Source organism: Sminthopsis crassicaudata, chromosome 1 (assembly GCF_048593235.1).
Source record: "Sminthopsis crassicaudata isolate SCR6 chromosome 1, ASM4859323v1, whole genome shotgun sequence".
Classification (NCBI taxonomy): domain Eukaryota; kingdom Metazoa; phylum Chordata; class Mammalia; order Dasyuromorphia; family Dasyuridae; genus Sminthopsis; species Sminthopsis crassicaudata.
The window spans coordinates 141,839,283-141,863,877 of NC_133617.1; the positions used below are offsets into that span (position 1 = coordinate 141,839,283).

At 33.7% G+C, this 24,595-nt stretch overlaps 1 protein-coding gene across 6 annotated transcripts in view; it reads right to left on the minus strand.

Annotated features, from left to right (window-relative positions):
• VPS13B (vacuolar protein sorting 13 homolog B) overlaps positions 1 to 24,595 on the minus strand; it is a 973,300-nt gene that overhangs the window by 329,146 nt on the left and 619,559 nt on the right. For 5 of the 6 annotated variants that reach the window (XM_074268391.1, XM_074268380.1, XM_074268399.1 and 2 more), the window contains exons 31-32: positions 13,663 to 13,789; positions 11,403 to 11,546 (exon numbers count right to left, since the gene is read on the minus strand). In XM_074268391.1, coding sequence (XP_074124492.1) covers positions 11,403 to 11,546; positions 13,663 to 13,789 — 271 coding nt within the window. Of the gene's footprint in view, positions 1 to 11,402; positions 11,547 to 13,662; positions 13,790 to 24,595 lie in introns of those variants that run through there. The other variant, XR_012482416.1, reaches the window with a different exon arrangement.

A 24,595-nucleotide genomic window follows, 5' to 3' on the forward strand; every position in this document is an offset into this window, starting at 1 on the left:
ACAAATAGGAGTTGGGGCAGAACAGTGGTCCTCTGCACAACTGAAGAAAATCTGAAAAAAGACCAAATGACTGAGGCACACCCTGTAAAATCCAGGTTAGTTCCATTGAAACAATCAGCAAGTAGCCTTGGGATAAGCAAAATTGGGAGGTAGCCTTGGTCCCAGCCACAAGAACTTTCATTTCTTAGTGTAGGGAATCTGTCTTGAGTTGGGAAAGATGGAATGCCAGACCCCAGCTGTGCTAGAGATTCAGAACTGGATTAGAAAGAACCAGTACATGCAACATGAGTGCATGAAGCAGTGGGGCAGGAATGCTTTGGGATGCTAAAATTTACAAGGAAAGAGTTCTTTGTTTTGAGTTCCAGGCCAGAGGGGAGAACTAAAGTAGGACCTGAGGTTGGAAGCACTATTTCCCCACTCCCTCAACTTATAAACTCTTATTTTTAAAAAAATGAACAGGCAAATGTGAAAGAATCCAATCACAAACAGTTACTATGAGAATAGTAATTCTAACTCCCCCTCTTTATACATATAGAGTAATTACATACCTAGGAATATTCTTAGAAGGGTATGTATGGAAGTGGGAAGGAGGAAAAGGGTGATAGATGGGAGAGAATAAGGGAGGGATCCTTGGGCTGGGGGTGGGAGGAAGTTAAATAATAGTAAGGCAAGATAACAGGAGAAGTAAAAGTCAGCAGGGATAGGAAATGAGGTACAGACCAACATAATAATAATGATGAGTATAGTTTATTAGGAAAAAAAGCAGGGGTGGTAATCATTAATTTCAGACAAAGTTAAAGTTAAAATAAATTCAATCAAAAAGAGAAAAATAGGAAAAGGATATTATATGTCAGCCATATTAATACTGTTTTAGACTATTCAAAACAAGTATATAGCGTAAGATTGGGATATTGCTGTGGCATAGGAAATGATGAATTGGTAGATTTAGAAAAATATGGAAAGACTTGGAACTAAGAAGATTGATGGTATCCAACGTCAGAGAAGCAACTACAAATGTACCACAATCTGACACAGATGCATATAAATGTATATATGTGCATGCACGTGTATATTCATATGTATGTATGTGTGTAAATACATACAGAAATATATCCATGTTTAACTGTAACCTGCTTGGGAGGAGATGGGGGGAAGGAAGGAGGAAAAAAATAAAGTAAAAAATACACAGCAGAGAACAAAAGAAAACCTACAAGAAAGAAAAGATGGACAGTTTTGAATACAATGTGTTTTATTATATTTCTTGTAATGGAAATTTGTTAAATATTTTTAATCCTCTCATATTCTATTGTGTGGGCATGTCACTGTTTTTTCTTTTTCTTTTTCTTTTCTATTTTGGATTTAAATTTTAAATTAATAAATACATTAAAAAACCAAATAGACATCTATATGAAGAAGGAGGAGGAGATGCAAAGGAGAAGAGTTGACATTTGAACATCATTTTCATCTCAACTGGCAAAGGGAGGGAAAAATTCATGCTCACAGGATTGGATACAGAAAAATATATTTTATTGAAAAGGAAAATAGTAGGAAAGAAGGGGGAGAAGGGAAAAAGATAGATGGAGGACAAAATTAGGAGACAGATTAGTCCCAAGAAAAATAAACTCTTACAAATTCTAACAAAAGATGTGAAAAATATAACTTTTCTTGAGGTAGCAAAGGATGGGAATCCGAAAAAGTGTGCATAAACTTGGGAATAACTGAATAAGTTATGATTGTATAAATGTGGCATAATAGCATTGTGCTGTAAGACATGATGAAAGAGTTTCAAAGAAACTTGGGAAGAACATGAAATGATGCAGAGTGGAGTTGATGAAACTAGGAAAACAATAAAATAAATAAAAATTGCTTTGAGGAATTAGAAACTTTGATCAGTGTAGTAACTAACCATGATTCCAGAAGACTAATGATGAAAAAAATGATACCAATCTAGTGAAAGATTCAGAATATAGAATGAGAAATATATTTTTTTTGATATGGCCAAAGAGGAAAATTTGTTTTGTTCAACTATTCACGTTTGTAATAGTTTTATTTTTCTTTCATTCTCAATAGGAGTGGGTGGAAGTTGGAGTGGAAAGAGGGCAGATTTTTGCTGATTGAAAAAAATATATAAATTTTTTTTTAAAAATCATTGACAGAAGCTTATATATAATAAGACCTATTTTTTGTCTAGGTCTAGTAACTTGAACTCATTGAAGGCAATTTGATCCTTGTAAACATTTCTTCTTTTATAATAGATTTTTTACCATTTGCTAATCTTTATTTTTAAATGATTTCTATTCCAAAGACCATTCTTGGAACAGAAAAAAGTAGCAAAATAGAAAAGCTAAGGTCAGCCTTCTCATTTTCTTCTTAATATTAATTTAGGTTAAGAAATGAAGTAACTTGCCTAAAGTCACACAACAGAATTGAATTTAGAGCCCAGATCTTACAAAACCCAGATCAATTTTTATTACCTATTACCAACTGTGCAATTACTTCTAAATTTGAAAAATCAACCACTGATGACACAGTAGCACCGATAATAAATATTTACAAATTGATCAGAAGGTATAGAAAACTATCTTAGATGCTAGGGCAGATAAGGTTTCTATAATACAGATTTGCTGAAATGAACTGAATTAGATGTGATCCAGGCCCTGACTCCTAGGAGCAAATATGGATATTTGACTACAGAGTATTGATATTAAAATGAATGCAAATAAAAGTACTAAAGTATATTTTTCAAGACAGTAGATTACTTCCAAGATTCTCCAATTCATTGATGGATCTGTGAACTCACAGATGTGAGAACTCTTTAATAATTCACACTTCAACTCCTTTATTCTCTCCAATCCCATAAAATTCTCCTCCATGTTTTTCTGACATTCTCCAAGTTGAAGTCAAATAAAAAATCATTTATTATGCACTACAGGAGGTATTCATCCAATGTGGTGGAATTCATTCTCAAGTTCTGTTGATAGGGAAAAGCTATCAGGGGAACAGTAAATTACTACTCAAGTGACTTTTTTCATGATTATAATATTTGTTAATTAAAATGTAATATTTTCATTCCATATTGGAGAGGATTCTGGGGATAAATGCCATTATTTTCAAAGTTAAATTATATCAATATAATAATATTATAGCTGGTATTAGAAAGTAAACATTAAAACTTTTTACATCTTAGAAATCTTTAAAAGACATTATTGTCATGATGGTGATAAAGTGGTGCTATTTGTTACATAAATGCTTTACTTTATGATCCTATTATGCTCTCTATTTGGCTATGTTGAGAAGCAGCAGATGGGAAAATCATTTATACTCTGATCCTAGTCATAACTCCTTCAGAGCTGAGTACAGAAAGGTATATACTTTATTCAAGGAGAAACAGGTTTCCACAATGAACTTTTGGGTCTAAATCAACAGAATTACCTTGGGTAAAATAAAAGCTAAAAAACTTCTCAGAGGCTCAGTGGTCCAGATGATAACATTTGTGCCAAATATAGATTTTCTTTAGTTTTTCTCTTTTATTTATTCTTTTATCTAATGTTTTCATTCTTTCTTGTCAAATACTTTCTTGCATATAAGCACAGATATGGAAAGCAGAATCTTCATTACATGCCTAAAACTAATCCTTTGGTTCAGTAGATATTTAAAATCACATACTTAAGGCACCTCCATATTTGAACATGAAGCATGAATGGTGACAAGACAGTTTAATGGAGACTTTAAAAATTCAAAATTTCCTGTGAAGTACTGGCATGGTTGAAAAATTTAATGGTTTATTGCCTTTTTGGTGCTCTTCTACTCTGAGGTAATTAAAATGTATTACCTCCCTCAATCACAAGATAATATTCAGCAGGAAAATAAACCATCTTTGACATGAACAGGAACTAACCCAAATCCTGACACAGGTGTGAGAGTTGACGGTTTCTAGCCAAGTCTTTCCCCTTTTAGAGAAGGACATAAGGCAAAATACTTAATTTCTTTTCCAGGTTTCAATTTCAAGGTATTTCCTCCCATCCTCTTCACCATTTAAGGCAACACATGAGTGAACATTTTATTAGTGACCTCTATTTATTGCTTGGTTACAAGTAATCTATGCAGGTGTCTCTGAAGAGAAACAAAATACATGTCAAAAATGTGATCTCTATATTAACCAGTTGCATCAGGCAGCACACATCAAAACATAAAGTTTTAAGATTATCAGAGTCATGTGCATCAATATTTGTCTAAAATGGATGAAGTTCTATTCAAAGTAATTTTAAGGTTAATTTCCTTGATTTCTAAGGTGATTAAAAATTCACACATATTTTAAGATGAGAGATGGTGTGAGATAATGGAATAGAAAGTCAGGAGTCTGGAAAACCTAGGTTCAGGTTTGTACTAGGACTGAATGATCTAAAGTCAAGTCATATAATCTCTCTATTCTGCCTTACATTAGAATCATTGATATACTTCTCTATATTGCCAATGAGGCTTTAGTCATAGAAGAACCTCAATATCTTGGTGTGTGGTATCTTCTCCTGCCCGATGTCCTTCAGAAGCTTTCTAAGACAATTCAAACTGGCTCACTTTTCTAGCATGGTGCTGCCTTCTAGCATTTGTACATGTATTCACGTTTCTAGCATGGTGTACTGTCCAGGTTCCCCAGATGTAATGTTCTTTTTTCGGTTTTCTGGAGTATCTGGGAGCAGCCTTCATTTCAGTTCAGTAATCACTACAAGAGTAGCCAGGGGTTAAAGTCCAAATCCTTTACTGTCTCCTTGTTTGGGGCAGGGCAGCTTTCTGGAGAGGCCTTCAGGAGTCTTGGTTTCAGTAGAGGAAGTGCAGGAGGCCAGGCCAGCCACCAGCAGCTTGACTGAAGATGAAATGAATTTGTCTCCTTGGCTCCAAGAGCTTCTAGTGCACTTGTCCTCTGTGGCTCTCAGTCCCTGCTTATGTGCTCCACACTGAGTATAAACCAGTCATTATATCACTAGGAAACATTATTTGTTGTAAGATTAAATCAATCACACTGAACTTAGAGAACTATTAATTATCGTGCTAAACTAGATAACCATTGTCTCATCAATTCCACTGAGTTAGTACCTTGTAAGCATTCTTGTTTCAAGTTCACAATTCTGGCCCATAACACACAAACATATAACAATGAGGTCAGTGCAACAGCTGTGTAGACATTCAGAATGATAATCAACCGAATACCTCTCTTACCTCATATTTCCTTTGGAGTCTCTCAAACATGGAGCCAATTCTGGCAATATATAATTCAATCTTATTATTAATGTGGACATCCGTGGAAAGTGTATGATCAAGTTAAATGAACTTATCCACAACATTCAAATTTTCTCTATTTGCTGTAACTGATAGTTCCATGTATGGATTGGCTTGATGGCATGCCTGTATTTTCTTGGTGTTAATTATTAAACCAAAATTCACACAAGCATCAGAGAACTGATGCATACTTTGTTGCAACTCACAGAGGCTGCACTGAATGCACAATCATCAGCAAACAAAATTCATACAGCAACCTTAATCATATCCTTCACTTTAGTTTTGATTTGTATTTTTTTCAAGTTGAAGAATTTACCATCAGTGCCAGTGCCATGCCAGGAAACTGAATTGTTTCCATTTAAATTATCTTAAGAAGATTTTGAAGATCACCTGGCAGAATAAGATACCAGACTCGGAGGTCTTTTCTTGAACTAAACTGCCAACCATTCAAACTCTACTGCAGAGAGCACAACTCCATTGGGCTGGCCACATACTTCAAATGCCAAAAGTACACATGCCAAAAAACCTATTAGGATTCTAAAAAAACTCAAGGACTCTCTTAAGAACTTTAGAATTGATTGCACAACATGGAAGACACTGGGGTAGGACCACCCATGTGGGCCCTTGTCAGAGGTGTTGTTCCCTATGAGCAAAACAGAATCAAAGTAGCTCAGAAGAAACGTGAAATGCACTAAGTCAGAGAATCTACCCAAAATGTTCATAAAGACTATTCCCGACTTGTGGCATCTGAGCTCATCTTGTTCTGATAGGCCACGGTGAACCACACTGTAACTTGACTGTAACAAAGTGATGTGCTTTTTGGTCCTTTTCAAGATCGAAGAATACCAACCAATCAACCTATGAGGTGGTTCAATCTATGAGACTTTAAATGCAAAGCTGTTATCCTAATTCACTTTTGTACATCTTGTAATACCTAGCACAGCACCTTGTATGTAGTAAGGATTCAATAATTAAATGAAATAATTTAGGTATTTTCTTCACTTTAGTGGTTTCCTTAGAGCCTACATCACCCACAACTCCACTTCACACTTAACCCAATTCCAATTCCTACTTTATTGTAAATACTCCATACAGTGAAGGAGAAAATAAGAAAGAAGAGGGTGCTCTCTTCAATGAAGTTCAGAGGAACCCTGACTGAGGGCTAGAAATGAACTCAGAAGCAACTAGCCCAACTCTTCATTTTATGGATGAAAACCCTGACACTTTGGAAAGTGAAGTAGACACATCAGAAGTGGAATTTGAATTGAGGTTCTTTGATTGTAGAGCCGAAGTTCTTTCTAAATCATGTAGTGTAGTCTTCTGCAATACCTCCCTATATTCCACTGAAAAATATGGGCAGAGAAGCCTTCAGATTGTAATGTCTGTGCTCCTTATATTACACCAGATTTCCTTAATCCACTGAGACAATATGTATAAGTTTGTATATATTGACCAAAGTTTGAACTAATGGCTTACTGTCTGGTAAAAAATGAAATTGATTCATATACTTTTTCTCCCTCTAGTAAATCATATTAAAATTTACTGTTTGTAGCTTGCTGAAGAAATTTTTTTATTACCAAGTTATTATTAGTGTAGCATTTTCCAAGTTTTTAAATATTTGAATAAAGAAACCTTTTCAAAATATATTCAGGAAAATGGTACATCAAGATGGTGGACGTGCTAAGAATCAGTGCAGTGAACTCTATGATATCAACTTTTGCAAACAGATCTAGAAAATGTACTAGACCAAATCCTGATAAAGAAATTCAGTCATACATGGCTCTCTTCACAATGAGATGATTCAAACTGTTCTTAATTGTTCAACAATAAAGAGAATCATCTACACCCAGAGAGAAAAATATGGGTAATGAATATGGACCACAACATAGCATTTTCACTTTTTCTGTTGTTGTTTGCTTGAATTTCTTCTCAGGTTTTGTCTTTCTTTCTAGATCCAATTTTTCTTGTGCAGCAAGATAACTGTATAAATAAGTATACATATATTGGATTTAACATATATTTTAACATATTTAACACGTGTTAGACTATCCGCCATCTAGGAGGGGATGGAGGGAAGAAGGAGAAAAGTTGGAACAGAAGTTTTTGCAAGGGTCAGTGTTGAAAAATTACTCATGTGTATGTTTTATAAATATAAAGCAATAATAATAATAATAACAATAATAATAATAATAATAATAATAATAATAATAATAATAAAGAAATTCAGTCATAGTGACTCTGATACATGAACAATAGCAAAGAACTATAAAAGGATAAACTGGTTATATTCAAATATGGGGAGATGACATACACATGTGTCTCTCTGAACCCTGTCATTATTAGGGTTTATAGAGAGAATTAAATTAGACAAGTGTGAGTAGTTCTGGTATTTCTTGATGATCTAAAGAAAATAATAAAATGAAATGAGAAGAAAAAGGAAGAAGGAAAAGTACATCTAGGGAAAATTATCTCATTTAGTCAGAGAGAGTCAGATGTGTCTACTATGCAAACAATGAAGAGGGTATGTGTGGTAGCAGCATAATGACTAATCAGGATTCCAGAGGACTAATGATACTGCTACCTAACTCCTGATAGAAAAATGAAGGACTTAGAATGTAGAAAAATATTTTTAGCTCATGGACAATGTGGAAATTTGTTTTCATTCACTAATGTATTTCATTCATTCACATTCAATCATTTTTGTTCTTCTCAATTGTTCTATTCTCAAGAGAAAGATGGGTGGGGGTTGAGTGACAAGGTAGAATTTGGTTGCTTCAAATAAATAACTTTTTTTTTAATTCATTTTTCCAAATTATCCCCTCCCTCCCTCCACTCCCTCCCCCCGGTGACAGGTAATCCCATACATTTTACATGTGTTACAATATAACCTAGATACAATATATGTGTGTAAATATCATTTTCTTGTTGCACTAAATAACATTTAAAAAAAAAATCTGAGTTAGGGCAGCTAGGTGGCTCAGTAAATAGAGCACCAGCCCTGAAATCAGGAGAACCTAAGTTCAAATCTCACCTCAGACACTTAACACTTACTATCTGTGTGACCCTGGGCAAGTCACTTAACCTCAACTGCCTCAACCAAAAAAAAAAAAAAAAAAAAAATTCTGACTTGTGAAATTTCAAGGCTCTCTATGTAGATTAAATACCAGTATATTCAAAAGCTAAGGAATAGTGTGAAGTATGTTCCACAAAAGGGTCAAACTATTTCCTCTCTTCAATATGGAGATATTTTTTAAAAACATAGAATTGCTTATGTTACTATCTTCATTGATTTGGGGGTTTTCAGCTGAAGCACAAGAATGGCAAAGCATCTTCTACTAAGTACAATCATCCACACCAGGTCTAAAAATTATTTTTTGTTCTCTTTCTGAAGTGTAAGTGGATAAAAATGAAGTTGGATTGTGTAATACAATGTATAATACATGGAAGTGAGGTAGAGAGGAAAGAGATGGTGAAGCCTTTTAACTATTAGATTTTACAATTTTTAGTGTGGTATCTTGTATTAGCCAATATAAAAAGGTGGCTATCCTTTAATAATTTCTAATTATGTTTTTTAATTACAAAAACAGCCTTTGTATTATTCTAGAATTTAATTGTATTTATCCTATTTTAAGTTGCTTATGCTCTCTCAACTAAGCTTTCTCCTATAGTTTTATTATGACTAGCTTATGTAATATTTTTGTATCTGAATAACAAATTAACAAGTCAAAAAATGGAGTCAGAAAAAAAAAATAGTACAGCTAGAGAATTGAATGAAAGCAAAATTATAATACAGATGAACACAAGATAGCATCTTCTGAAGACAAAGCAAATAGTTATTAGTCTGTACTTCTAATTTTTCAGCCTCTTAAAGCCTACTCTTCATAATTTCAGAAAAAATTTCATATGTCCAAATTTCCTTTATCTTATACAGATGGAGGAGAAAGAAACACATTATGTTTATATATGCAGTAAATTACCCAGAGGTTACAAGCATGAATTAAAAAAAGTAGCATGACCACCTGCCTGGACAAATAAAAAACCTCAAATATCCTTTTCTTCTTTATTTTCAAGTTTTACCATGTATTTTTTCTCCCATTCCATTATCTGACTTTTCCATGTCACTAGTAATTCTTCTTTAAAAAAGGCCACCTTCTGAGCACAAGATGAAAGTACTTACAAATGAACCTATTAAAAGACTGCTCTCAACCAGGATGGGACTAAGTTGTACACAAAAGGGACAATAGGAATTACTTTCTGGGGTCAGAGAAATGGCATTCTCTATTAGCTCAGCTAGAATTACAGTAATTCGCCTTTTGCAGTTGCTTGGAGCCTTTTGCAGTAATTTAAAAACCAAACAATAATATAAACCTGAACTTGAGGCAGAAAATAGTACAGCTGAATAAATTCTAAACCCTGTTAGAAAAAATTTAAGAACAAGTCAGCTGGTTGCCCATTAGAAAACACTGAATGAAGCCTTCTAAATTTTTTTTAGCTGGAATAAGGAAACTGAGGAATATAGGAAGGTAATCTAAGGTCATTAAGGGCTTGAACTGGTGAATTCTCAAGTTGATAGGCCATCAAGATTACTTTAGTTTTCCTACAGACTCGGTCAGATCCTCCACCTCCCATTTCTCAAATGATTTTGTATATAATTTTCTACATATAGGCTGTTTTTCACAATAAGCTCCCCGAGGGTAGGAACAACTTTATTTATTACTTTATATGAACATTTCCCAGCATATAATCAATACTTAAAATCTGCTATTTGAAGGAAAGAATGGTATCCAGAAAAGGGGCAGAGAACTTCAAAGAGGATGGGTAGGTTGGGATAAAGCAATCACTTCTATTTCCAGGGTTGAAGAGGTATTTGAAATAGTTACAAATGACTTTTACAACCTTATCCACTTACATTCCATTTTCAGTCAGTTGAAGTGTGTAGGAAAATAATTAATTACACAACTTGAAAATGTTATAGCTTCCCTAAAAACCCTCAAAGCTATGAATGAAATTTTCTTCTACATAAATATACATACAAGTGATAAAAAGAAAATAGGGTAGGTAAAATACTATTTTCCTTGGAATAAGGAATAATGGAGTATACTAAAAGTATAATGGAGAATATATTTAACCCCACTTATTTTTAATGTCAGATAATTTCCATTCTTCTCAAATACCTAATGTACACTGAAAAAGTCAAAAATCTTTGACTTTGAAGCATATATGGTTCTATTGTTTCCTTATGTATTTTTAAAAGAATACTGTTCAAAATAAAACCATAGGTAAAAAGATGATAGTTACAGGATCTATATTCAGCATAAATTTTAAATTGGCTTCACTATATTCAAAAAAACCAAAATCAGAGAAAAAAAGAAAAAACTACTGAAACGAGCAATTAAATATATAAAGCACACTATTTACTTTATGTAAAGAATCCCGGGATGGTTACAGAATTTATGACACAAGCAAAAAGCAACATCTTCAAATAGAGAGTTTTATTCAAGTGCATTTTATAGTAGGAGACTTTTTATGTGATTAATAGAAGAGAGACAATTACTAAAAGAATCTCTGCCTAAAAAAAGTTTCTAAAAAGCAGTTTTCTTTTCTGTATGTAGATATGTTCTGAAGTTGCAATGCAAGACTTCCATACACCACTAGCTCAAAATTAAAATTCTGGGCAGACATTCAACTTTCATGATTATGTCCATTCTTTGCTGAGCATGGGAAACGAGTGCTTGAAATTTATTTATTGAAGATATTCCCATAGTACTCTTAATAGTTTATTTCCAAAAGAGGCCCTGTCCCTGTATACTATCTGAGTAAGTGAAAGCTGTACCATGTTTCTTGTGTTATATCTTAGAAGTTTCAGCAATGTAACAAAATCATATTTTTAAAAACAGGCTTTTCTTAAGGTTGGGCCACAGCAATTTTCCAAAGGTGAATTTTAAGCAATAGGACAATAGGCCAAACAATTTTCACAAATGAGAACCTCAATCCCAGAATGATTTATGAGCACATTTCAAATGAAGCTAAAATGCAGAATAACCATATGGCACTTATTTTAATTATAACTTCCCTAATGTCTGGCACAAATGATGACAGTACAACACAAATCAGGTAATAGTGGTTACCTCTGTGGTTTTGTTTGAAGGTTCCAGTCCAACCATATTTACTACTATTAACTGATGGAGGAGCTGAAGTTGAGCCACACTTAGGAAGAAATCCAGACTTGTGGTTATGTTCACTTCCAAGGAATGGCCACACACTAAAATCTCCTATGGGAGAAGAAGTCAAATACCAGATAAAATAGACATGCCAGATAACTTGCACTGCAAGATAACAAGATTATCATTACTTCTTATCTGTCATTTATTAACTATAATCAACCAATAAGAAATGATTTTCATATACAAAGTCTCCTTCTGCTTTTTCATATTTGAAACTACTATTACTTTATTTTTTACCTTATTGCTCAGGAAACAGAATAGGATTCTGTAGCAAATTTTCCTTCAAAGGAAAGATTCCTTATGATTTATAATGAAATGCTGTGTTGAAGGCAAGGATAGTGAGGCTAATTAATTTCATTTCTCCTTTAAGCTGCTAAGACCTTGGGCAATACTAGGTGGTCTACTACTTAATTGGTGCAACACAAAGTAACCGAGCTTTTGACCATTCACTGTTGGAAAACAATGCTGAGATGGAAAACAGAAATGAAGAACAAACAGTTCAGCAACTCCTCCTTAATAAGCCCAAGCAGTGCTTCTTGTCAGAAACTTTAAGTAGATAATGTTCAGTTGTCTGCAGACCTAGCAGATGATTTAGTGTATTTCAAGTGACTGTATTCAAGGATATTATGATGGGCCAAAGTAAAGAAATATATGACTGACATGATTATAACTTTTGTTTCTACTTCCTAATATTTCTTTTACACTGAATTCAAGAGGTGATATCCTAACCCCTAAAATTTTCTGGACATTTTACATTGATCTTTTCTCTCCTCTGATCTTATTCTACTATGTGTAGAACCATACATATGTCATAATTTCTTATGAGATTGTAAGTTCTTTTAGGGACTGCATGATTTTTTATCTATAAATCTTCAGCATCTTTTGCAGTGTTTTGCATATAGCAATCACTTAATGTATAAATACTTAAATTAGAAGAGGGTTATGAGAGTATAAAACTTTCAGTGTAAATTACCTTATGCAATTATAATTTCCTTTGTCAAGGCTTCCTGGATTCTCCCCTCCTCAAATTTTTTGTGCTTTTTCACTTCTCAAATATTCCTAGAGCTGGTTTGATTACTTTTTGTACCTCTTTGCTCTATCTTATTTTTCATGTCATAATTTTCCAACAGAATTTAAGCTTCTTCCAGATATAGATAACTTAACTTTCATCATTTTACTTCATTAATCAGTTTACTATCTTATGCATAATAAGCCTTCAATAAATGATTCATGAATTGAATTTATGGAATCAGATAAAAAGGAAACTCATACTAACAGTTTCAATAGACTACGAAGAGATTACTGCAACAGAAAAAAATAATACACAAGAATATTAGACATGAACATTAGTCCTGCCTTGGTAAATAAAGTCATGTGTCAAGAGATTGATCCTTCCTGTGCTTCTGTTTTCTCATTTACAAAAATGGGCATAATGATGCTGTCTACTCTTTCTCGAAGAAGTACGAATAAAGATAAGAAAAGTTTATGTATTTGAAAATGTATTGAAGAAAACAGAGTTAATAGTTTTCACTGCTTGTGTAAAATGTTTTATAAATATTTTTCCTATAACAAATTTCACTTATAATATGAATAATCTGTGATGTAGTCAATAAACATTTGCAATTCCATTAAATTTAATATCCACTTACTAAATATCTACTAGCCTCACATTTCACTAGGTACTAGAGATAAGCTAAGACATAAATCAAAAAAGTCTCTACCCATAAGACAATTATATTCTACTGTGGGGGAAGCAATATGTAAATGGTGAACAAACATATATAAAAAATTAAATGACATGCAGATTATAATTTTTGATAAGTTGTTATTTAGTAATTATTTTAGTCATGTCTGACTGACTCTTGTCAGTTTTCTTGGCAAAATACTGAATTATCTTTACCATTTCCCTTTTGAGCTTTTTTACAGATGAGAAAACTGAGACAAACAGGTTTAAGTGGCTTGACCAAGATTACACAACTAGGAAATGTCTAAGACCAGATTTGAAATCACAGACATGAGTCTTTTTGGCTCTAGGCCCAGCAATCCAGCCATCATGCCAATTGAATTTCTATGCTCCTTTACCCAGTATCATCTAATTTTATTTTTTTTTATTTTTATTTTTTAAATTTTATTTATTTTTTTTGTATCATTTAATTTTAAATACCTCTGTATGCAAGTTTTCTGGTGAAATGATTTTGGTGAAAATGATTGCGGGTGCTCCAGTTATTCGGACAGTAAAATCAGTCAAAATTGGAGTTAAAATTGCTCTCCTTTCCTGATGTCTCTGTATACTGAAACAAAAGTAAATGTAATTAATGTCCATAATACTTTTTTGCAGTTAATTTTCATTGAAGCTAAACAAACAATTAACAGTATATATTTACATACATACACATAGCCATTGTTGTAAAATCAAGTCTTCTTTACTGTAGTAGAATAGATATACTTCTATATATCAGACAGAGAAACAAATATATTTGGACTTTATAGAGTTGAGTGACTTGCCGAATCACAGAACTGATAAGTGTGAGAGCCAGAATTTGAACATGGGTTTTCTAATTGAAAGTCTCCTATATCATTAGTATACTGGCTATAACCTTTAATATAATAATATACCCTTTAATATAATGAATTCAACAAACCCTTTATTATAAAGCAAACAATTAATTACATAAGATAATGGGCTAAAGCATAGATAGTCATACAGTTTAAAATTAAAATATAGTAAAAAAAATTAAAACACAGTAAGAAGGTGGAGTTATGATGATGAGGTAGAGACCAAGATATCCCAGATTCCTCTTCAAACAACTACAGAATATTCCCTTGAACCTAATTCCAGAGAGGCAAAACCAACAAAAGGTCAGCTGAAACAACTACAACTTAGAAAGTTGGCAAAAAAGGTCTATCTCCATCAGGTGATCAAGCTTGGAAACTGTGCAGTCTCAGGCCACACTGCAGGCCTTGGAGATGGTTGCACCAGTAACAGTTGTTTGGTGTCTCTCAGATCCTCGGTGGTGAGGGGAGCTGGATAACTGGTTGGAAAGAGATTACAGGGGACTCTTTGCTGACACTGGTTTCAGGATACTGCAGCATTATTCATACATAGTTCTGGCTATTAGTCCCAGTGCCAAAAGGAACAATAGCACTTGTGGCCCCCGGGGAAGCAGGGATCCCTTTGTGGTGTCAGGTTGAATAGCAGTGCTTGAAATTGCTCAGGGAGAGAATAGAAATCATGATCTTAGTTCTAAGATTAAGAAGGGAGCAGTGGTAATTATAGAGGCCAGAGGCAAGGAAAGAAGAAATACCAGTACTCGTAGGTACAGGGGCGCATGGCTTCTTCCTGGGTAAAGATGAGAGCACAGGCTGGGACAGCAACGGCCTTACCTCCTTAGATCATATCAGTTTGGAAGCACTGAAAGCCTACAGAGCTACAGAACTAGCTCCAAAAAAAAAAAAAAAAAAAAAAAAAAGCAGTAACCAAGACCAGAAGTCTATTCTAGAAGCAGGGTCCAACTTTATCATAAAGTTAAAAGTCAAAAAAAAGTTTAAAAATGAGCAAACAATAAAACAATAAATAAATAAAAGAAACTGACCACAAAAAATTGTAATGGTGATAGAGAGGTCCAAGACATGAAGTCAAACAGCTACATGCAAAGTCTCAAAGAAAAATGTGAATTACAGTCACAAGCTCCTCTCCCCACCCCCAAAATTCTTGGAAGAACTGAAAAAGGATTTTTTAAAAATCAATTAAGAGATAAAGAGGGAAAATCTGGAAAGGAACTGAGAGTGATACAAGGAAATTATGAAAATCGAGTCAACTTTGTAAAAAGACGTGTGTGTGTGTGCACCCCCCCACACACACACACACAAAGAAAATAATGCCTTAAAAACAGAATTAGTTGGGGCAGCTAAGTGACGCAGTGGATAGTGCACCAGCCCTGAAGTCAGGAGGACCCAAATTCAAATCTTGTCTCAGACACTTAACACTTCCTAGCTGTGTGACCCTGAGCAAGTTACTTAACTCCAATTGCCTCAGCAAAACAAAACAAAACAAAACAAAACAAAACAGAATTAGCCAAATGGTAAAGGAGGCAAAAAAATCTATTGAAGAGAACTCCTTAAAAAGCAGGTGGTCAAATGGAAAAAGAGGTACAAAGACTCACTGAAATATTTCCTTAAAAATTAAGCATGCAAGTACAAGCTATTAACTTCATGAAAATACTATAGAACCATAAAACAAAATCCAAAAGAATAGAAAAAAAATTTTAGAAGAAAATGTTAGTCACTGAAAAAAATAATTGATTTTTTTTTTTCCAGAAGAGATCCAGGAGAGACAATTTAAGAGTTACTGGATATTCTGGAATCATTACCAATATAAGAACCTCAACATCATATTTCAAAAAGTTATGTAGAAAAACTGCCACAATATCCTAGATAAAAAGGGTAAAATAGAAATTAAAGGAATCCACTGATCATGCCCTAAAAGAGATCCCCAAAAGAAAACTTGTATGAATATTATAGCCAAATTGCAGAGCTCTCAGTTCAAAAGGATGCATATCAACCAGCCAGAAAGTAGTAATTGAAATATCATGGATCCACAGCCAGAATATCACAAAATTTAGCAGCTTCTACATTACAGGAGTGGAGGGTTTGGATATTCTGTTGGTAGAATATCTAACATCATGCTCAAAACAAACCTCATTATTTTTCCTTCCAAACCCTCCTGTATTGCAAAGTTTTCTTTTTCTACTGAGTGCAACATCATTCTTCTAGTCACCCTTCACTCTCAACTATGGTGTCATCATTGATTCCTTCCTCTACTCTTATATTCAGTCATCACTTCTGCCTTTGCATATCTCATGTTTTTTTTTTTTTTTCTATCTATTCACAAACCAGTATTCCAGTTCATGCCCAAATCATTGTTTGCCTAACTATTGCAATAGCTTTTTAATTAGTGTTTCTGCTTCAAATTTCTCCCAATTCAGCCTTCACTTATCTAAAAACCTGATTTTCCTAGGCATTGGTCTAATCATGTCACTCTCCTACTCAATATACTCCAATATATTTCTATTATCTCCAAGGATAAAGTTATGACCTGGTCCTTTCCAACTTTCCAGTCTTCTGAGACTTTTCTGACCTCTGTATTGTCTATGATCCAGCTACATTTGTTTCTGTGATATTCCTTGCAGGTGACACTTCATCTTTTTCACCCCAAACTCTTAACAAACCTGTATTCCTGCATCAAGACAAATGCAACATTCTGGGAGGGATTTCTTGGTCCCCTGAGTTACTAGTCTTCTTTTCTAAGACTATCTTCCAATTACACTATATATATCTGGTATGTATTTATTTATATATTTATATAATATTTATATAATATCTCCAATACTGGAATGTAAGCTCCCTATGACAGAGACTGTTTTCACCTTTTTTTTTTTTTCTGTAATCCTAGTGGTTAGCACAGCATCTAAGTAAGAATTTAACAAAACACTTGTTGAGGAGCAGCTAGGTGGTGCAGTGGATAGAGCACTAGCCCTGAATTCAGGAGGACCCGAGTTCAAATCTGTCTCAGACAATACTTCCTAGTTGTGTGACCCTGGGCAAGTCACTTAACCCCAGCCTCCAAAAAAAAAAAAAATTTGTTGAGTGACTTACTATCTAAATAAGTACTACATGTATAAGGGATTTTCATTCTTACTTGTGATAATTACCATTATCTTATATATCATTATTGCAGGGAAACTGAAGAATTGACTGATGGATGTGCCATGGATCCTGAAATGCAGGGCATTTGACAAAAATATCTTGTGATATTTCAATGAAAAGATAGACAGATGTTGACTAAATGACTGTGAAGGTGATTCAAATTGGATGAAATAATTGGAGTCAAATTGTACATCTTAAAAGATGAAGGCTAATTAATGTTAAGAGGAGTGTCTCAAATAGAGTGCTACACAGTTCTAGTCATGGTGATGTTTTGTTCAGCATTTTGATTGATTACTTGGTTGAGCCCAGAAAACTTATCAAATCTGTGGATGATGTAAAGCTGAAAGGGAGAGTTAATATCCTGAATGACAGAACCAGGATACAAAAAGTTTTTGACAATCAAGAAAAGACAGGGTGTATTTTTTTTTAATTTACTGTACATTTGGGTCCCAAGATCAAGTACTGAAGTGACTAACGTTTTTAAATGTATGTCTAAAAAGAAGGAGTGATCAAAAGAATCTTTCACATTTCACACAAATATAAATACTCCTTCACACTTTGTGTATTATCCTTCCAAATCCAAAATGTTGATGTTTTATAATTCAGAAAATTAAAAAAAATTTATGTATTTTAGAATAACATATTTGGTTCTCTAAATGAACATATCTAAATACACATATCTGTGGTCTTTACCTTGGCCTCCCTTATTTTTAAGGGTTGTCCATGTGTGCAAGTAACAAAATTATAGTAGTCCACTTGCTAGTAAAATAAATTAAAATAACATAGATCTTAGATCAGCAATTATTTCACATTCTGAGCAGAAATTATATTTGCTCTGCATGCAACTTAATATTTGCATTTAATGAATTAAAAAATTACAATAAAAATAACAATAATTTGTCTAATGTGTTTAGGGTTTGTAAAATACACTTTTTTTTCTTTTCTTATTTACTTGTATTTTAAAATTTCTTTTTATTAATTTAATAGTATTTTATTTTTCCAATTATATATAAAGATAATTTAACATCCATTTTTGTAAGACTTTGAGTTCCAATTTTTGTGTCTCTGTCCTATCATTATCTTCTCAAGTCAGCAAGTAATCTGATATAGGTTATACATGTACTATCATTTTAAACATATTTCCATATAGTCACGTGGGGAAAGTCACAAGAAAAAAAAAACTACAAAAAGTAAAAATAGTTTAAAACATACATCATTTTATTTTATTTTATTCTCACAATAACTATTTGAAGTGAGTCCTATTATTATTCCCATTTTATGGATGAGGAAACAGAAGCTGAGAGAAGTTATTAACTGACTTTCTCAGGTTCACAAAGCCAGTGTCTGTGGCAGTTTAATAAACATCATTAAATAATTAGTCTCTCCACAAAAAGCTCAATATGAATGTTTTGGAAATGTTTTAGAAATCATTTAATGATTTTTAAGCCAGAACAGCTAATGAATACAATTTTTATGAGATACAGAGGGAATTTGCAATCTCAATTAGTAGCAAAGACGTCCATACGAATGAATTTCTGGCTCCTTTAAGTAACTTTTGATGAAGAGAAATACTGATTTTAGGCACAAGAATGTCACTGGAACAGCATTCTAGCAAAAGTAATGTTCTTAAAACCTCTTTTATCCTAGATATTCCTGATCTTCTTTCTGTCACACCTGAACACACACACACAAATAGCAACAGATTTAATTCACAGACAATTTGAGCGTTGGAAGGGACCTCAGCAGTTATCTTGTCTCACATGTATTAAAAAAAAAAAAAATACCTATCACAACACACAGTCAGGTAGTCTTGAAGACTTTTGTCCTTTTTTCTAACATAAGCCTAAATTTGCCTCTTTGTAATTTCCAACTATTGTAGTCCTCTGGACAAATGTTCTGCTCTATCGGAAGGTCTTTCAAATATTTAAAGATAGCTATCATGTTCTTCTTGCCTAGTTCTTTCAATGGATCCTCACAGGACATGGCCTCAAGGTTCTTTTTTATCATCCTAACTGTCGACCTTTGGACATTCTGCTACTTATTAATGGCCACCTTAAATCATGACTCCCAGAAATGAACAAAAAAACCTGATTATTTTATATATTTTCTTTTGTAAACTATTAGCTCATATTTGCTGATGACTGATTTATTAGGAAATGGTTTTTAATTGCATAAATTTTTATCAATTTCCTTTAGATATTAAATGACATGGTGATGATTAAGGTAAAGATTTTTCTTCCTCTTCCCCCTCTCTCCCAAATGAAGTCCTGAATTGAGCTCCATGGACATTATTTATAAAAAATTTTGTATCATTGGGATATGCTATTTTGTCTTTTATGATCTGTCACGTGGCTAATTACAAAATTCCCTGTTAATAACTGTGAAAGACACAACTTTCTATTCTCCACTTATGATAGGATTTTTTTTATCATTTAGATCATTTAACTATCTAAAATTTATTGTTCAAGTATATAATAAAAATCTAAACCTATTTTTTAACCAGCCTACATTCTCATTTTTCTAGTAGTTCCTCTAAAATAAAAAGGCCTTTTTCCTGAAGTTTGTAATCAAATGCTAGACTTATTTGTGTTTAGGTTATATTCATCATGTTTATGTGTATGATGTATATTTGTAGTTTTAAATGAGTACAAGATAATTTTGATCCTCTATTTTCTTATCTATCTTCTACCCCTTTTGATATTCATGACCTCTTATCCTTTTAAATAAATTTGTTATAATTGATTAATTTCATAAGGTATTTCTTTGAAGATTTGTTTATAATATATTACAAGTTACTAAATGTAAAGAGCATCATCATTTTATTACATTAGTGCTGCCTAGTGATAAATTACCTTTCTCATTGATAAGACTGCCTTTTATTTTATGTCTGAATTGTCTTGATGGTTTAATTTTCAGATATTTAAAGCATTTTGTAATTTTAAAAGGAATTTTTTCTAGATTTTTTTTTGGAATGTATTTGACATTAATTAAATACTAAGCATAGAGTATTAGACTTGGAGCTAAGTAGACTCCTGATCTAGTTTTCTCAACAGGAATGCTCAAAAATTCTCAATCCTGCTCAAAATGCATTATACTTCTCTGTGGATTTAGGTTGAACTTTGTAAGATGTATTGGATAGAAATAAATTTGTAAGATGTATTGAGTACAAAAAATTTTATCTTTTAGGCAAATCATATTCTTATCTTTCCCTTATTTTCTCATTGCTGATATGTTATCCTCGTTAATTCTGATTGGGGTTCTTTTGTTAAGTGAAAATTTTCCAGATGTTTACAATATTTCCTTTTTTTTTTCTGAAAGGGCTGGATTTTGACAATCACATTTCTTAATAACTTGTATATAGGCTTCCTTTGTGTTAGGGTCCCAGGGATTCTACCAATCAATACTTTGTCTTCTGATTCCAAAATTACCAAGTAATTTTGTTTTATGATTTTTAAAGAATTATGGCATTCATAATACTTTTTTTTCCTGGGAAGTTCATGATTTTCAAATTCACCATCTGGGCTTTGTTTTCCAGATGAACTATTTTTGCCTAAAGATATTTCATTAGTACTTCCAATTTTGCAAACTTTGGTCTTTGTTCAAATAATTCACATTGAATAACTGAATTTTTGAGTTCCAATTCATCCATTCTTTTTCTTTAATCCTTCTTCACTGGTTATGGTTGAAAAACTCCTGAAGGCAGCAATAGACATTAGAGTGGCAGTAAAAGTCCTTTATAGAGCAGTGCCAGCCTCCTTCATACTAATAGTGCCCTCTGTTTCTATGATCATAGTCAATACTACATGGAACCTGGAGAACCCATATTGAAGAGAACACCAAGAACAAAGTGGAGAATGCAGTGGGGAACAAGCAATTACATTGTGGAGAGTTTATTCCTCTTATAGACCGTTGTTTATATTGCTTATTTAATGCATTTATTTTCTTTTCCTTTGAAACGTTAAGGAATAATTGGATACATTTTTTGACTTTTAGAATATTTTTAAAAGAATGTTTTATAGGTTCAGATAACAATGAATAGTAAACATAGCAAAATGGGTGACAACTAAATATGCTTTGAAAATTATTATTAATATGTGAGTGATGGACTGAATACTATGATAAAAAAAATTCAATAAAACTTCATAAATGAGGAGTAAGATAGTGATCTAATCTCATAAAGAAAATCTGAATAAGAAAATATTTCGAAAAAGCTATTTGTGCAATCAATAAAAATTTGTGCAATATCTATCTTCTATAGGTTGAATATACTGTATAATAAATAAGTAATGTATAGGTTGAATAAATACAGCATAATAATAAAGTAACTATATCTTCCATAGGTTAGACAATAATTTTTATGCATAAATAATGTATTATTTATCCAACCTATAGAAGATGTAATTTCTTTATTATTATACTGAGCCATTTCATTCAATGAATTTTTTGAAGAAACATCTCCCTAATTTTCCTTGTCCCCCTCACCTTCAATCACTCTCAAGCTTCTCAGGAACAAAGATTAGGAACAACTAAATTAGATTATGTGTGTGTGTGTGTGTGTGTGTGTGTGTGTGTGTGTGTGTGTGTGTGTGTGTATACACACACATATATATGGGAAGTTATTGTAAAAACTGCATATTAGATACAAAAGTAGTATAACAAACATTCCTGAATAAAATTGAAGTTAATGAATGTCTACTGTTTTCTAAAATCTACAATAATAGCCTGTAATGGGAAATTATGTAATTCTTTTGTACAACACCTCTGGGCTAACCCAGGTGCAAAGAAACATTTAATAAATGTTTTTTGATGATGATGAAAGACTGAGAGGCACTTAACATTTGTCTCAAGTAATAATGAAATAATTATGCATGCTAACAGAAGCTATTCTGCTAAGCCATGGGTGGAGCTGATCACAAATAGGAAAAAAAGAACATATTCACTTTTATATTACTACATCTCTCCTCCTGCTACTAAGTACAATGGTACAGGTGTACACCACATGAGTTCATGAAAATGCATGACTGTGAAGGGTGTGATTATCTTTCTGTATCCTTAGTACATTCACTTTAAGGCTCATTTGGCCATCTGTTATATATTTAGCCACAGCTCTCCTGGAGACATTAAAATAGTTAAAGAACTACATTTAAGAAACCATATGTTAAGAAAGGCCAGAAGTAAAAATAAAGGTAACAGTTTATGATGTGTAGTCACCAAAAACTAAAAATCAAGTGTAACGTGCTCTCCTGGCAGTTACAATTACTAGTCTGTCCTAGACCCACCAGAGCACCTTTGACCACTGTCCTCTGCAGTGTGAGCTCTACCCGGCTCGCCTCCTCTGAGGCCTTCTAAGGTCTCTGGCCACAATCTCTTGAATCTATAGCTTAATAACCGGTAGCGCACTCAAGAACAGCCACGTGTAATCTTAAAAGCCTTTATTATACCTACTCACATAATGCCCTAACTGATGCCCTGACTTGTTGGTTCCCGAGTGAACACCTGGTCAGAAGACCCATGTGTTCACTACCAAAATCCTTACCTCTTTCGGCTACCCATCTTGGCTTGGCCACCCAGGCTAGGAAGCCAAGGTGAACAGCAGGAGGTTAAAGAGGGCGGTTGCTGCCTGCAGTGGGCTTATATAGGGCCTGTGAGGTCACACACACAGCCAATCAGCGAGAGAGTCACCCATTACAAAACTATCTCAATATGGCCAGGATCCCGCCCAAGGGCAGTCCTAATATCCACAGAAATTACTTCTGGGCCTCAATCCCGATGCACTGTGTCCGCCCATTTAAAGGGCCCTTACAATTCCCTTTCTCTTGTTTTGCGGGAACCGCACATCTCACCAAGCTAAACTTTTAGCACCAGCTGTAGTTCACTTGGTCCATGAGATGACAGAGTGTTATGCCCAAGGAGGAACAAAGCAGCAGATTAGTAAACAGAAGTATGACAATGAGAATCAGGCTCAACAGTGGCCCAAGTGTTCAACCCATTCATCAAAGTCATACTCGAGATAATATGCCAAAGAGGTTGGATGCCAATGAGGTAGGATGTCAACACTGAGGTGGGAAGTCAACAAGGTAAAACATCACAATTCTAGTTAACAAATATTAGTAGGTAGGTTGTCACAATTCTAGTTACATTTATCACAGTTCTAGACCAATTCTAGTTTCTTACAATTTTCTGTTGCACTTTTCACACTCCTAGAACAATTCTAGCTTATCACAATTCTCAATTGCACTTGTCACAATTCTAGAACAATTCTAGCTTATCACAATTCTCTATTGCACTTTTCACAATTCTAGAACAATTCTAGCTTATCACAATTCTCAATTGCACTTGTCACAATCCTAGAACAATTCTAGTTTATCACAATTCTCAATTGCATTTGTCACAATCCTAGAACAATTCTAGTTTATCACAATTCTCAATTGCACTTTTTCACAATTCTAGAACAATTCTAGCTTATCACAATTCTCTATTGCACTTTTCACAATCCTAGAACAATTCTAGTTTCACAGGTGCACATAAGCAAAGTCATGTCCAGTAACATTGTCTCAATAACAATGGCAGGTGGGTGTGTTGGTTTTTCACCCACTAATTTAAAAGCATAGTCCTTCAATAGAAAGCATAGGGCAAAGCCTCTTCCCAGGCCACCATATGGCAAGTGGCCACGGGAGAAGCAAGCAGGCCCATTGTCCATTTACAGTCTTTATATTGCGTATCACCCAAAACAGTCCATTTCAGCTGCAACACTGGAACTGTGTCTGGTGTCTCTGGTGTCATGGTCAGGAGGGACATTGCTGCCATCAGCGTCTGAAGGGCTGCTGACATCTGGCTGGTCTCTCTGGACTGTTGTCTGGTCCTTCTCTTGGATCCCCAGGTTACAAATGTCTCTGGTGGGGATGAACTCTACTGCTGGATCTGCACCTAGGAAGGAATGTACCCAGGGCCCAACTTGGGCCTTTCCAAATGCCATCCAGGCCTTTCCACATCACAGTGGAAACAAAGTTGTTGTCAAAAAGATTAACAAGTCAGACAAAAGTCAGTCTGTCACTTAGCTGCACTTTCTGTGTATGCCCGAAGTGCATTGCTAAGGTAAAAGGCAAAGAATTTAAAAATGTAAAACCAAAATAGATTAAAAATATAAAACCAAAATAACTTTAAAATGTAAAATCAAAATACTTTGAAGATGTAAAATCAAAAATGTTTAAAAATGTAAAATCAAAATTTAAAAATTGTAAGCAATCACATATCCCAAAATTCCCTTCTCTTGTTTAGAAGAGAAGATCTTGGGGATAGTCTGTGCAGTAATGACTTTACTAGAACACTCGGCTATATCCCTGAATTCTTTTGCCTAAAAATCAAAGTTTGAGTTTCTGATACCGAATTGT